This window comes from Citrus clementina, unplaced genomic scaffold (assembly GCF_000493195.1).
Source record: "Citrus clementina cultivar Clemenules unplaced genomic scaffold, Citrus_clementina_v1.0 scaffold_3, whole genome shotgun sequence".
NCBI classification, from domain to species: Eukaryota; Viridiplantae; Streptophyta; class Magnoliopsida; order Sapindales; family Rutaceae; genus Citrus; species Citrus x clementina.
The window spans coordinates 4,410,126-4,425,768 of record NW_006262339.1 but is presented as its reverse complement, the minus strand read 5'-3'; the positions used below and the strand labels follow the sequence as shown (position 1 = coordinate 4,425,768).

The 15,643-nt window shown below is 30.7% G+C and overlaps 1 protein-coding gene across 1 annotated transcript; it reads left to right on the top strand.

The window, feature by feature from the left end:
- Positions 1 to 11,420: 11,420 nt before the first annotated feature.
- On the top strand, positions 11,421 to 13,019 carry LOC18046081 (F-box protein At1g67340). Its single transcript, XM_006440055.2, has 3 exons — positions 11,421 to 11,797; positions 11,919 to 12,081; positions 12,189 to 13,019. Exons 1-3 carry the CDS (start codon positions 11,646 to 11,648, stop codon positions 12,918 to 12,920), a joined length of 1,047 nt encoding a protein of 348 aa, XP_006440118.1. The 5' UTR covers positions 11,421 to 11,645; the 3' UTR covers positions 12,921 to 13,019.
- Positions 13,020 to 15,643: the final 2,624 nt, after the last annotated feature.

The following is a 15,643-nucleotide window of genomic DNA, read 5'->3' as shown; positions in this document are numbered from 1 at the left end:
ATTTATTTTTTTCTTTTTAATAATATCTAAAAAAATTATTATAATAGGGTTATTTTTTTCTTTTTAATAATGTCTAAAAAAATTATTATAATAGGGCAATATTATAAAAATAAGTTAAAATGAACAAAAGATAATGGTAAAAGTGTCAATAATTTAATAGTAGGGATAATTTAAGGTATTTTTAAAAATATAGAGACTAAACGAGCACTAACTTTAAAATATAGGGACTAAACAAACTTTTACCCTTTTTTTTCATCCAAAGACAAATAAAAAGACACAAATAATGGCCCCTCTAATCGAGTAAGGCAAAAACAGTAATTAAGTGGAGATATAGTGGCATTTTGTTCGGACGTGTGGACCAGTGCGCTATCCGTTTTTTATTTTCTTTTCTTTTGGTGCCGGTGGGTCCCACATGCGCCCTTCCAACCTGCTCCCTGTCGTTTTTTGTCAGCTTCGTAGTAGAATGGCAGAGTTATCAGGGAGTGGTATCATACTTTCGTAACTGACACTAGCGAATGCACACGTGTCGTGAGTCACGTGATGTGCCCGAGCGTATACCAGGGAGGCACGTGTGTACGACGTGATGATAACGGACCGGTGGAGTTTGATCTAAAACCGGAACTGAACCCGTCCCAGTTGTATGACCCGGTTGGTTTGAGATTGTTTTTGAGAGTTTCAAAAGTACTTTTAACAAGTTAAAATTTAATTTGGTATTTGATAAATTTTTTAAAAAAATTATTTTGTTAAATCATCCCATTTTACAGTATTTTTTCAAAATTTGATTTAGAGAATCAATTTTATACTTAATACAATTTCATCCAAAATTATTCTTATACAATTAAGAAATAAAATTATTAAATTTAAAGAGATTATATTATTACCAATTATATTGAGATAAAAATAAAAATAAAAATAATAAAATAACAATATTCATTTTGATTTTTAATTATTATATATACAGAATAAAAAATATTATGTACACTCGTTTATAAGTGAGTTAAATAAATTTTATTCAACATTATATCAATTACAGCAACTTAATAATAAGATTAATTAAACACATGTGACTGCTTTAAAGTACTTTTAAAACTCACAACACAATATTTTTAAAAATAAATTTTATCATATATTTAATTGATTCTTTTCATAACTGATTATTTTTATAGTACAACTAATAGTAGCTTTTTTAAACGTTATAGTATTATTAAACATTTAGACTAACCCTTACTCCCATTTCCATTGAATCATCTTTTCTTTATCTCTAAGTGGGATAAAAGTTCATTTAGTCCCTATATTTTAAGATTAGTATCTATTCAGTCCCTATATTTTTAAAAAAGCCTCGAAACATCATTTCATTAAAGTATTGATACCCTTACCGTTACTTTCTATTTCTTTTGGAATATTTTTACAATATTACACTTTAATAATAATTTATTTGTTTGGACATTAATAAAAATAAATTAAATTACCAATTTAATCCTAAAAAAATTATATTAATTTTTAATTGTCAAAAATTATATGCAAACTACCAAGTGTGCAAATGGTGCTTTCAAAAAAATTAATATAATTTTTTTTATTTTTTAGGGTTAAATTAGTAATTTAATTATTTTCTTTTTATTAATGTCCAAAAAATTTATTATAAAAGGGTAATATTGTAAAAGTAAATTAAAAGAAATGAAAAGTAACGGTAGGGGTATCAATACTTTGATGGTAGGGGTATCAATACTTTAACGGCAGGGATGTTTCGAGATATTTTTAAAAATACAGGAACTAAATGGACATTAATCTTAAAATACAAGGACTAAATGAGCTTTTACCCTCTCTAAGTATTTTAACTTTCAAATAATGTAAAACCCTAATTCGTCTTAATGAAAGATATAGGAAAATATGAATCTAATAGAATAATGATTTAGTGAATGAAGTTGCTCGCATAGCAAAATTAGAAACTTTAACTCATACTAAATTAAAATGATCTTTCAATAAAAGGAAACTTTTAGAGTCCAATATAAATATAGTTAAAAAAAATATAAATATAGTTTATTTCATTAAATACTACAAAAAATTGTTATCCATACAAAATTTATTTTATATTATTAGATATTATAAGAAATATTCTAAAAAGAGTGAAGCCATTCACACCCCTTAATTATCCTTATAAAACCCCACTTCAAATAAAATTCTAGTTAAGGACAACCAAGAATTAAACACATAGATCTTTTTTTCAACAAATTATATACATTCGTGAACAATCCTTTTTTTCTTTTTAATTTTCTTCTTGTTACTTCCCACCTAATTAAAATAAATTGTACGAATCTAGAAAAAAATCTATTATTCCTTTCATATTGCTTATTGATTAAATATTTTGTACTTAAAGATTATTTCAAATTATAATTTAAAATATCTATAATTTAAGCCAATGATTAATGTTAAAAAGTTCATCACCCAAAATAAATTTTAATTTATGTGTAGAATAATAATAAGATTGTAAAAGAAATAAAAAATAGCATAATACTACTTTGAGTTTTAATAATAAAAAAGTTAAACAAAAAATTAGAAGTGTATTTGAAAATTAAAAAAAGAAGAAGATATTTTTGAACATAAAATTAATATAACTGAAACAAGGGTTTCACGAGGAAATTAGGGAGATGACAATAATCCAACTTTTTAAAAAAATTATGGACTAAATGAAATTTTGCAAGGGCTAACCCCAACTACCTTCAACCATCATAAAACTATTTGTCCGGTTTTCATTTAAGCTTTGGATCTCAATTAGTTTTCCTTAGTCAAATAAATAAATGGAAAATTATCTACCGTCCACCCATTTTTTTCTAACTTTTTCAAAAATACACAAATTTTTGTTTATTTTTTGCTAGAATCCACCTGAAGTTACAATTCTTTTCACTCGTCCACTTCCGTTTGGAGACCGTTAAGAAAATTAACGGAATATTGTATAAATGACTTTTTTACCCTTAAATGTAAAAGATAAATTATCCACCGACCACATTTTTTTCGTATTATTTAAAAAATACACAATTCTTAATATATATTTTTTTGCTGAACTCCATTTGAAATTATATTGTTTTGCACTTGTCCACCACTGTGTCATTGTGAAATGACAATTTTACCCTTATGATGTCAGCAAAGTTCTAACGATGTTATAACAAGAGTGGACTAATGAAAAAAAGTTAACTTCAGGTGGAGCGCTGCAAAAAAAAAAATTATGTATTTTTGAAAAACGGTGAAAAAACAGGTGGAAGGTGAATAATTTCCCTAAATAAATACATTCGAATTATTTTTGAATTGCTTTTTCTGTTCATAAAGTTACATAGTTCCTATTATATCTTTTGGATTCCAATGACTTTTCCTCTATACATAAACGAAAAAAAAAAGTGATGATAATTTCACTCTAGTTTTGTGTAATAACTTCTCATTTATTTATTTATTTAGTTTTTTCAATTACAACTTTAACCTCAAAATATTACTATATCATTCTTATCCGAATTTCAAGTCTAGGAAAGTTTGTTCACTAAAATAGTGAGATGGTGTGCATTGATGACAACTATTTAGGGTGCATTTGAGATTGAGGTGTTCTAGTTTTTAAGTTACAGCTGCTATGGAAAAAAAACTATAATTATGAAACAAAAGTTAGTAATATATAGTAAATATAAATTTCAAATAATAATTTTGATGAAATTATTAAAGATATTATAGATTTTCTATTATACAAGTTAAAAATCATATCAACATAATTTCCAAACTACAACAACTAATGTTTACCAAATATTTTACTGCTGTAACTTTTAAACTACAGTTACCTAACCTAAATCCGAAATGCACCCTTAATCCATAAAATCAATGAGGACAATTGGAAATTAAAACCTAAAGAAAATTGGAATCTGGGTAATTGCTCTTGCTAACGTGTCTCTCAATGTGTTGTGGACCATACAGAAGAATAATTTTGAAGGATTTAGTTTCAAATGTTTAACTCAGATTGAGCCCATCCATTTGATTAATTACAAATAATTTTTTGTGTTGATCTCTTTCTTCACATATCCATCACCATATTATGAATAGTTAGAACCGGAGCTACCAAATTAATCAAAGTTTTTATAAAGCTTACCTTGGAGACTTCCCTTGCACTGCTTCTTTTTCCAAATTGGAACACACAATTTGTATGAAATTAATATGGGAAATGTAAATTGAGGTCCTATATGTGATTGAGGTACTGTAAGCCTGTAATTTTTAAGTTATAGTTGCTATGAAAAAAAAAACTATAATTATAAAATAAAAATTAATAATATGTAGTAAATATGAATTTTAAATAATAATTTTGACAAAATTATTAAAAATATAATAGATTTTTCATTATACAAGTAAAAAATTATATCAACATATCTTTTAAGTTATAGCAGTTAGTGCTTATTAAAACACTTTAGTGCTGTAGTTTTTAAATTACAGCTGTATAACCTCAATATCAAACGCACCCTAAGAAGAATTTAAAATTGAATTGGATGTATTTCAAACTGGGATGTAATTATATAAAGAGTGGGGTGGAAACATCTTTACCCAAAAAAATTCATCGCAATTCGGCAATAAGCCCATTGTTTGTGCATGCTTCACGGTTCAAGACAATAATTTGAAGTTTGCCATTATTATGATAATATTAGGTAATGAGTGGGGTAAGAAAATCCTGTGATCGGAGCTCAGATTTCAAATTCTACAGTGGATTTAACACATGTATTAATCAAACAATTCTAAATGGGATCTTTTGAATCGATTTGGACCTTAACTTGTATTTGTCCATAAAATATTTCAGCATAATTTATTCGCAAGTATCTTTTCTATGTAACTTACTCATCCGTTCATATTTTCGACGTCCACTCTTATATTTTAAAATATCCATTACACATGAGTAAAGCGACATGCATAACCTTATTAGGGTTTTGCTAAGGTTAATTGAGTTCATAATTTTCTTTTTGTTAACGTTATGTTAGAGAGTATAAATACTGATAAACACTTGCTAAAGTCAATTAAGTTGATAAAATCATTTTTCAATGTTACATTAGAGAGTATAAATACCGATAATTGCAGTTGATATGTTTATTAGGATCATAATTCTATGTTGATATGTCCATCACGATCAAAATTTTATAAACATATGTCTCTTGAGACCTCAAGTCCAATCTTATCTTATCTTAATATCTGTCAGGACCTATCTCAATATATCAAAGATGAAGTCCAACCCAAAAATATAGTTCAACCTAAGAATATGTAATGATAAATAACAAATAAATAAACTCTCATGTCCACGTAAAGCTCTAACCCTCAACTTCAAGACTAACAATATTTGTATAGAAAAAAAAATACCAAAAAAAAAGCCACAAAATGTATACGAGGAAAAAATTGTCTCGTAGTGAAATTTTTTTGTTTTTATAATGAAATTTTTTTATCATCTAGTAATAGTATACTACTTTTTGTGCACTTAGTGCTACTAAAAACCTGAAACTTCAAAAGTAAGATGAGAAAATATTTAACCAACTCACCTAAAAAATTACTGAAAGTTATATAATCTAATATTATTTAATGGTGTTCTAGTTAGACTATGTCCAGGTGTTGGACAAAGAAATCTAAGCCGAATGAAAGAGACAAATTCACGATTGGATCAAAGAGATGGATAGGGTTTAAGCGTCCGATTTATAATGGCCCATGTGTGAGCACCTTGGATATCTAACATACCAAACTTCATCAAAAGAATTGCATTTATAAATCATTATATTGTGGGCTATGAATGGATATGTATCGATCTTTTCCTCTTTATTATAATGCTATATATTCCAACATTCAACCTTATCTCAATTTTCTCAAATACATCCACGTCGCATAAACTATTTTCCAACATTGCGTGGAACCGTCGGTTGATAAAATATTACAACTACAAATCATTATCTATCACAACAACTTGATGCATGCGAAGCTCAAAGAACATACATGCATATGGAGGTTGATTCGACACAAATTAATTAACCATTCACAAGTGATATGCTAATTGAGCCATAAAATTGTGTGTAGATATATCTAATTTTGACAATTCCAAACAATAAAATGGTTAATTATTAATTAACTCATCTTATGACCGCTACAAATACACTTACAATACACACTACTTACATCAATATTACCTTCTTTTTTTTTTCTTTTTCTTTTACTTACCTTACTAGTATTTCTATTTTATTTCTTCTCTTTAAACTTGATTAGTGCATCTCCTCAAGACACGTATAGCTAGCCATGGAAGCAACTGTTTAAGTGCTGCAAATTATTACCCTAATAATGAGACGAAGGGAGTTTCCCTTTTGGCTTCATGCATGGGGCCGGCTCTCAAATTTTCTTATACATGAGATGAGAGGAGAAATGTAATAATTTACGGAATAGAAGTGACCCAAAATTGGTTTCCTCAAGCTGATAAACATTCTTCCTGGTCTCGTGCCTAACAGCAACAACAACAAATGTTTCATTCGATTTGGAAATCCTTCGGCAGCTACCCATTCTTTCACATTATTTTCTCACCCTTATTTGCCTCTCACGCATCCTCCATATGTATACAGTAATTGTTTTAGTGCGGATATCGTCGGTACATCTTAAAATATGAATTTGAAAGTATACCTACTATCACGCTATATATGATACAATCGATGTTAAATTTAGCTCGACAAATTAAATTATATAGCTACCATTGTCAGCAGCTAATTAAATGCTGTCGTTTTAACCCAAAAAAGAAGAAGTATAGAGCATGATTCAAATTAAATTCTCCATTAATTCGTATGAGTGAAAGTTCAAACCATAGCCTCTTCTTAGTGATGGATTCAAACAATGTTAAAAAGACATAAAAACAAGATCTAAAACTGATATTTTATGGATGTATGATTTTTTGTAGGTTGTTATAAAAGTGAGTGTTTTTATAATTCTGAAAGTTAAAGTTTAAATTTTATTAGTTTATAAATTTATGAGAGCTGTTATTTTTTAAGATTTAACGGAGACTAATTAGAAACTCAAGTAATTTTTTCTTTAATATTTAAAATTTATTTTCTCCAGCGAAGGCTTAAGCCGACATTGGTCATAAGCTGGAACTGTCGTAACACCTAAAAAGTCTTACCAGATTAACATGCATTCACTAAGGTGGTACGTCTCTCTCTGTTTTTTTTTTTTTTCTTTTTTTACCCAGAGAAAGTGGTAATGTTAAGGTGAGTGTAAACAAAAAGCTTGTGGGGTTCGGGAAGCACTGTTTATATTGCTCGTTATAATCATTTTCAGTCTCCTCTCAGTTGCGAGGTCAACAAGCCAAGCGCTTTGCATTATTGATCACTTACACAAATGGAAAAATGATAAGCATAAAAGCAGTTCTATCAAAACATGCTGTTTCATCTAATCAATTTTTTTTTTTTAAAAAAAAATAAAATTTAATTCAGTTATCATAGCTCATTGCAATCATCAGGAATAAAAATGAAAGAAGAATTGAAAAAAGAAAAAAACAAAAGAAAAAGCAATAATGCAAATATTTTACTAGGGCTAGTGACCGACCAAGCTCTCGAAGCTAATGTCCAGCAAAATTAAAGAAAATTATTATGATGCAACCTTTGCTTGTGACACTGGCTAATCCCTTCGTGTTAAGGATTGGTATGCATGTTCATGCCTGTCCCTCTTGCAGAACGTGGATCGCCATCATTAATGTTCTTCACGTCTGCTCAGAATAATATGATTTAACTAATTACGTATGTATGATTTTCTTCATGTACACTGTTCATATGATTCTGACCATTTAAGATATTCAAGGGGCACACACAAGACGTTAGATTTTTCAATGGAGGTCGGTATCATCAAAGCCTCATCTGGGGCGTCGGGTTTCTCAGTTACTTACTGTAGAAGCTGAAAGTAAAAGAAAGAAAGGGCTTCTTACGTAACATGGTCTAAGTCTAGCAATAATATATATAATTACTGAGCGTGCAAGAAATGCCGTCTGCTAAATGGAATAATAATAGATCTTAAACATAGGGGAAATAACATTTAAGCCCATAAGACCCTCTTAATATTTTAGAAACTAGCTGATTAAAGAGAGTTTATTTGTTATTCGTTCATTAGAGCGAGTTCCGGGGGGGTCAATGGGTCATATTCTGTTTCACGCTTGACAAGTTGGTCACCATTTTGATTTTGACCAGCTGTTTGTGAAGAAATTACTTGAATGTATCTCTTCTAGTTCCCCAAAATTTACGATTGAAATCATTGGTTACAATTTGATCATCAGCCGATTTCTTCAAGAGGTTGAATTCACGAGGGCCTTTAAAATTGAAGCAAATGTGGCAGCAATGCAACACTCATTCTCTACCAAACTGAGGATTCATCTGCTTTTTGTGGGCACAATGAAAAGGATTAGTGTTCCACCAACTCCACATCTTCTCTTGACCTTATCCAATTTTACCCAAAGTGGGGTTTTTTATAATAATAATAATAATAATAATATTTTTAATTGTTCCTCACACAACAAATATCTGGCTAGCTTAATAACTTAAGTATTCTCTCTCAACTTGCATACTATGCGTGGAGGCATGAAGATAAGAAATTGAAAATGTAAGAGACCGTGGGCTGTGTCTGTGTGTCACATTCCCATTACGGTGACCTACTTTGATTCAATTTTTCCTTTTTTTTTTTCAATTAAATTGTTTACATAAAACATAAATTGATCAATACAAGATTTATGGCTGTGATCGTGCTTGCAAGATAGCTTTCTCGAGCAAAAATGAAGACTGGCAACACGCGACATTATTTTTTCATTTTTCCCCTTGGAAAATTTAAAACCACTATTCTCCCACAAGTTATTATTATTATTATTATTTTCAGTTTATGACGCACCATATTGAAACTTGGAAAATAAGGGAGAAGCCGAAAAAATAATAATTTAATTCAAATAGCACGTTCATAATCATGTCGTTAAGCGGGGTATCAATCTAAAGTGCCTTACAAGAGTGTTAGATTTTGCTTCATAAAGCTGTATATTATTTATTATTATTATTATTATTATTATTATATGTTGGCTGTATTTGGTCGCCCCCCGTATAATTTTTTTTCCATCAATAACTCAAGATCAAGGATCTTGAATAAACTTTCAAAACCCAAGTTCACGCGATATTTTAAAAGTTTTTCTTTTCCTTGAGAGTGAAAAAAGCGTCAATTCGTAAAAAAAAAAAAAAAAAAATTATCTTCTGTAATTAAATTTAAAAAAACCAATTAAGCCCTTGACAAATTAACAACAATTCTATGAGATTTTAGTAAGTAAGACGCGTTGGTAACGAGGGGCCGCTTCGTGAGAATGAAAGCCTTTTTGATGAAGTTAATTACTGAGAAAATTGACACATAATTGAAGATCTTGCCACCAAAAAAAAAAAGAACCCAAAAAGTCAGCCAGTAATGAGGGAAATATTATTTTGATTCATGACAAGATATTCACGAATGCCGTTACCCCTCGAAGCAGAAACCCGTCACCAATCTACGGCGACGCCCCAACCTCCTTCATGCACTTGATTTTGATTCATTTGTCCTTTGTTAAGTCCTGTATATGCAGTGATTGCTTTTGCCCTACTTATCAGGGGCCACTTTGACCATTATTTATTTTGCCATTATACATGCATCCTCCTCCGGAGAAAGAAAGAACAGGAATGTCACCATGTCGGCGAATACAAAATTAAAATTTAAAAAAAAAATAAATGTCTGATTGAGTTTATATGATATGATTTAATCTATGAATCATTTAATACGATCCCATCTAAATTATAATCATTATGTTGATTTATTTTTTTTTTTATTTTATCATACTCTTAATTAAATTAACCCAGTCTCGCTGGAACAGGACTTGCCACCCTCGGAACAAATATGATCAAGAGAAGTAATTAGACATCTGTTTTTTGGCTATTTAATCAGTTACCTACTTGTCCTACGACGAAAGTGATTCTAGACAATTCTTTTGAAACTCCTTGATTGGTACCTTTCTAGCCGTGGCAAGTGGATCAGTTGTTTAAAATTTCTTTCTTCTTTTATCTTAGCTCTGTCCATATTTTACTTGGTGATGTCTGATGTGTGTGTATATATATATATATATATATATATACACATAATTTTTTTTGAAGAGAATTTACATGAGAATATCTGAGCTAATTATTAGGATATATACCGATTCCTTTCATAATTCTAATGGTTTGTAAAACAGCCTCTCCTTTTTCTTCAATAAAATTCCATCATTTTTTTAATAAAAACTAAGTAATTTTTTCACTTCAAAACATACTGCGGACGCCTTGTTATTTTTATATTATATATATTTTCAAATGCTAGCAAATCTCATTTAAATTAATTATTTTTATTTACTCTACGTACTTATAAAATTACTCAATTCATCTTAAACATTTTTTTTTTCATTTACTCAGCGTTAATTTAGGATTGTGGTCGTTGATAAAATAAGTTGTTTTTATTGTGTGGGCGAATAAGCCATTGATTAAAAAATTAAATCGATATTTGGTAAATTTTATTAATGCGGTTGTTTGTGATTATGAAAAGTAGAGTATTTGTGTTTGGTAAACTTTATTAGGAAAATAATATTTTATTATATAATGATCAAAATAAATATAAGCTTAAAAGTAACACATAATTATCCTTTTATTAAAATACTTATATTATAATAAGAACTTAAAAAAAGTATGGTAACTTATTTAATAGGTTTCTTATAAAAAGTAATTCCCTACCAGCTTTTAAAAATTGCTATCAAAATGAATAAACTTATGAAATAAATATTTTAATTTTTTTTTCTAAATACTATTTTCGTCAAATAAGTTGCTTATAACATTTCAATTGTAATACCAAATACAGCCTTAATTTGCATTATAAAAACTATTAAAATCTTTGAAAAAATTAATTTACTCCATAAAATTAAGGCGTTTGTTTAGCAGGGAGCTTGTTTATTAAACAAAGTTAAAGTCGCAAGTTCAAACTCCTATAAACTCAAAATTTCTCATCTCATAAATGTAAGTAAGAATTGATATCCAATGTGAGAAAAGATTCTTAAATAGTCTTTGTAAACTTTTTATAGTGGATTTCGTATCGTTAGATGCTAACCATTGAAAAACAAAAAAAAAATCATACATATATCCTTACTCAAAAAATGAGAAAAATAAGAAAGAAAGAAAAAAGAAAAAAAATATATATATCATTGGAATCATAGTCATACTAGGGTTATGAATTAATTAGGTTTAAAAGGTGTCATCTAATAAATATTGTAAGATGTGTGGGGTCCACGATAACAAGCAAAGCAAGTTGCTGCCTTCTCTCATCCGTGTATATATATATATATATATATATATATATTAATAAAACCGTCCTTCGATTTTCGCTATTGCTTTTATTGAGAGACACAACAAAGAACAGCAACAACACATCGACGCACCACATGAGAAGAAACAAAGCAAGTACAGAAGCCGACGCAGAATACACTCACCGTGCCGTGCGTTTCTTCTCGTTTACTTAAAATTTGCAAAAGCTGATAAAATAGTAATAGGAACGCAATTGCGCAGCAGTTTCTTCTCTTTTTGTCACAGAACCAACTAGGCCAAATGGTTCAGAGGAAAAAGCTTCGAACGTGTCGCAAACTTGTCGAGAAACCTGATCTTTTCGACGCACTTCCCGACGATCTCCTCGAATGCGTCCTCTCCAAGCTCATCTCCTCTGCTCCTTCCCCTTCCGATTTCATCAACGTTCTCTTAACGTACGTACTATCACATGACGCACGTGCTTTGTACTTCACTATTTTGTGCTTATGTTTCAAGAATATGTAACTGTGACTCTTTTTCTTTTAACATAAAACTTATTTCATTTTCTTGGAACAGATGCAAGAGATTGAACCGTGTAGGTCTCCGTCCGACGGTCTTGTCACAAGCCGGTCCGAAAGCACTTGCAGTCAAAGCCAAAAACTGGTCAGATTCTGCGCACCGTTTCCTAAAACGCTGCGTCTTCGCCGGTAACCTCGAGGCTTGCTATACTCTCGGCATGGTCCGTTCACATTCTTATTTACTTGAAAGCTAATAAGTCAGTCAAGAGAAAGATTAAAAATGAAAAATAAAATCTTTTAACATGCTTTTACGTTTTGACCGTTACAGATCCGATTTTACTGTTTACAAAACCGTTCGAGCGGAACATCTCTGATGGCCAAGGCCGCGATGAAGTCGCACGCGCCGGCTCTTTACTCTCTCGCCGTGATACAGTTCAACGGCAGCGGAGGCGGAAAGAACGAGAAAGATCTCCGAGCCGGAGTCGCACTCTGCGCTCGAGCCGCCTCGATCGGCCACGTGGACGCCGTACGCGAGCTCGGGCATTGCCTTCAGGACGGCTACGGAGTGCGACAAAACATCGAGAAGGGACGCCGGTTGCTGATCGAAGCGAATGCACGTGAGTTCTTTCAGTCCGTATCTAAGACGAGGACACGTCATCAGAGCTATTACTTCCAACTCGCTCGTGCCACCGATGCGCAGATTCCGTGCAGTCCGTTGTTAAGTGATTTCGGTTATAATGTGGAGGCGCCAGAGGTGCACCCTGTGAATAATTTTTTGAAAGAGTGGTTCGAGTCGGGGGTGAGTGAGTTGGGCAATGGGCTGAGGCTTTGTTCCTATAGCGGGTGCGGGCGACCCGAGACGCGGGTTCACGAATACAGGAGGTGTTCGGTTTGTGGGAAAGTGAATTACTGTTCGCGAGCTTGTCAAGCGATTGATTGGAAGACGAGACATAAGAGGGAATGCGTGCCCCCGCTTGCTCCGTTGATTAATGATGGTGATGCTGATGGACTTGAAGGAATGGTGGAGATTGCGCCGGCTGAATTTGTGGGGGGCCATTGATGATATTGATAGGGATTAGATTGCAAATTTGTAGTCTGAATTTGGAATTTACATTTCAACAGATTTCCTCTCTCTCTCTCTCCCTCTCTCCTTTTTTTTTTTTTTTTTTTTAATTTCGGTTTTTTCTTTTCTTTTAGGTTTTATTCTCGTGAATGATGAAAGAAAACAAAAGTAATGGCGGGATGATAAGTTTTGGAAGGGTAGTTTTAATTTCGTTGACTAAAAAAAAGAAAATTGACTGGTTAACTTACAAGTGTTGTTTGACCTATTTAAAATGTAAGAATTGGATTTAGGGGATCAAAACTTCACTTAATTTAATTTAAATAAACTGTTGAAATTTAAAGCGAATCTGTGTGATAACGTGTATCATTACCCCCGTAGTCTCTCTCTCTCTCTCTCTCTCTCTCTCTAAGTGTGAGACGATAGAAAGTTAATATAATGATAAACTAATTTATTGGACCATATACTATTCGAATAAAAAAGAAAAGTTATTGGAAGACTATATGGCATCGTGGCCTAGAAGAAAGAAATTCTTGAAACCAAATTTGAAAGTTGCGGTGGTGTGGTGGGCCTGTTCAAGCGTTCGGTCCTCTTTCACTATTTCGTCTTAGACCTTGGACCCTGGTGTTAAGGCATGATAAACAACAAAGTTACACAACATTATTAGTCATTATCATTACAACTATCTTTTTTTTTCTTCTTTCCAAATTGTTACCATTATAGATAGATAATATAGTATAGTATAGGTGCTAATTAGTTTAATTCATAATTTTTTTTAATTAAAAATAAAAAAAGTTTCTCACTTATACAAGTGAGAAAGGCATTATATGTCGTTAACATATAATAGTTAAAAAAAAAAAAAAAAAAAGGATTATTCCATCATTTGGGTACAAAGCTCAATGGCCAAACAATACTTTCTTTTTTTTTTTCCAGCTTTTGTTATGATGCATCGAAGGGACACAAGCCAACGAGTCCACATAATATTATGATTCCACCACACACTTATAGTTGGTTCCAAACGCCCAAATGCTACGAAATATTCTCCTTATTTTAAATGACACATGTGGCTACAAGTTTTAGGTCTTTGTGTGTGTTGGTGTGCATTGTGAGTTTCTTAATTTTTTATTTTTTTTTGTGGATTTTAGACAGTATTTTGCTCAAACGTTTTAGATATGCCGTTATAAAAGTTAGTTAAAGAGAGACTACCACATAAACTCCCGCAGAAATCACTTTTCATCACCTTAAAAAAAAAAAAAAAAAAAAAAAAAAAAAAAAAAAAGCTCAACACAGTCGAGATAAATTTATCATTGTGAATATCAGCCAATAATAATAAAAATATTTAAATATTCGACACAAACTCTTGGATCAAATTAACTCTGAACCTGTGTCCGACGGAAACATGCATGTTTCACAATTTTTATATTAGTATAATCGACAACAAAAGTTAAATTTTCACGCAAAAGATTATTTTTCAAGCAAATGTATTTGTACAGGTCAAGTCTCTATTTAAGTCTATGAAGAAACAAATCTGCAGAATCCGCACGGGCACATGATAATTTTGTTCATGTTTTGCGTTACGTAATTTCTTAGCTTAGTTTCAAACCAATGGTGGTGTGAAGCACAACACAAACTTCTATACCGAAAAGATTTACATATCCACATGGTGCATAAAAATATTAAAAATGTTGATTAAAATTCTTATACTATGAATATGTCATTTACCAAACCTTATCTTGTTTTGCACAAAATTATATTCAAAATCATAAATTTATATATATATTAATTATCCAACCGTAATTTTTTTCAATTGGATTGACTTCATTCAAAGGGTATGCTTTTCGTTGTATATTTGTAAAATTACCTCTAATCTACCTAATTTTGTTCATGTGGAATCTAAACACGTTTTTATTTGAGTAATGATATAATCACAAACTCTTGTACAAACTTATTTTGTACAAACTGACGTTGCATGATAAGATTGGTTGAATTAAATATCACTTGGCCCACATGATTTGTTTTTATTATTTTATATTTTCATTCAACCAATGAATTAATGTCACGTCAGTTTGTACAAAATAAATTTGTACAAGAGTTTATGACTGTATCATTACTCTTTTTATTTTAGAGTGGCGTTATTTAATTGACAACTCAAAATGCATGAATTTTACATTTTATTTGTAAAATTATCTCTTAACCACCTTATTTTATTAAAATGATATGAAGTCATAAAAAAAAAAAGACGTTTTAGTTTTCTTAATTACAAAATGATTAGTTGATAAATGACAAAAGAATTAAGTTATTTGAACCGATATAAATACTCTGAGTATCCATCTTTTTAAAATAAATTTTATTACCAAATATCCACCTCGTAAATTACTAAATAGTATGTGATAGTGTTATTAAATAAAATATTCTAGTTACTCTCTAATCAAATCCCTGCCAAGAACCGACGTTTTCAATTGTTCATCCTTCCCTGCCTGTAGTATATTGCCATATTAAATATAATCATCATGACGAAGAAGGAAAACTCAAAACCACAAAAAATAAAAAAGATAATGCTTGCTAAAAGAATTTCTCCTTTGGATTTTTTTTTTAATTGTGTTTCAAGGATTTTTATTTTTATTTTTAATCTCGGCCAACCTCTCAATGAGTAACGGATTGCATTCGCCGGAACTTTATTTGCAATTTTTATATTATTTCGCCTGCTATAAATTGGTTTGACC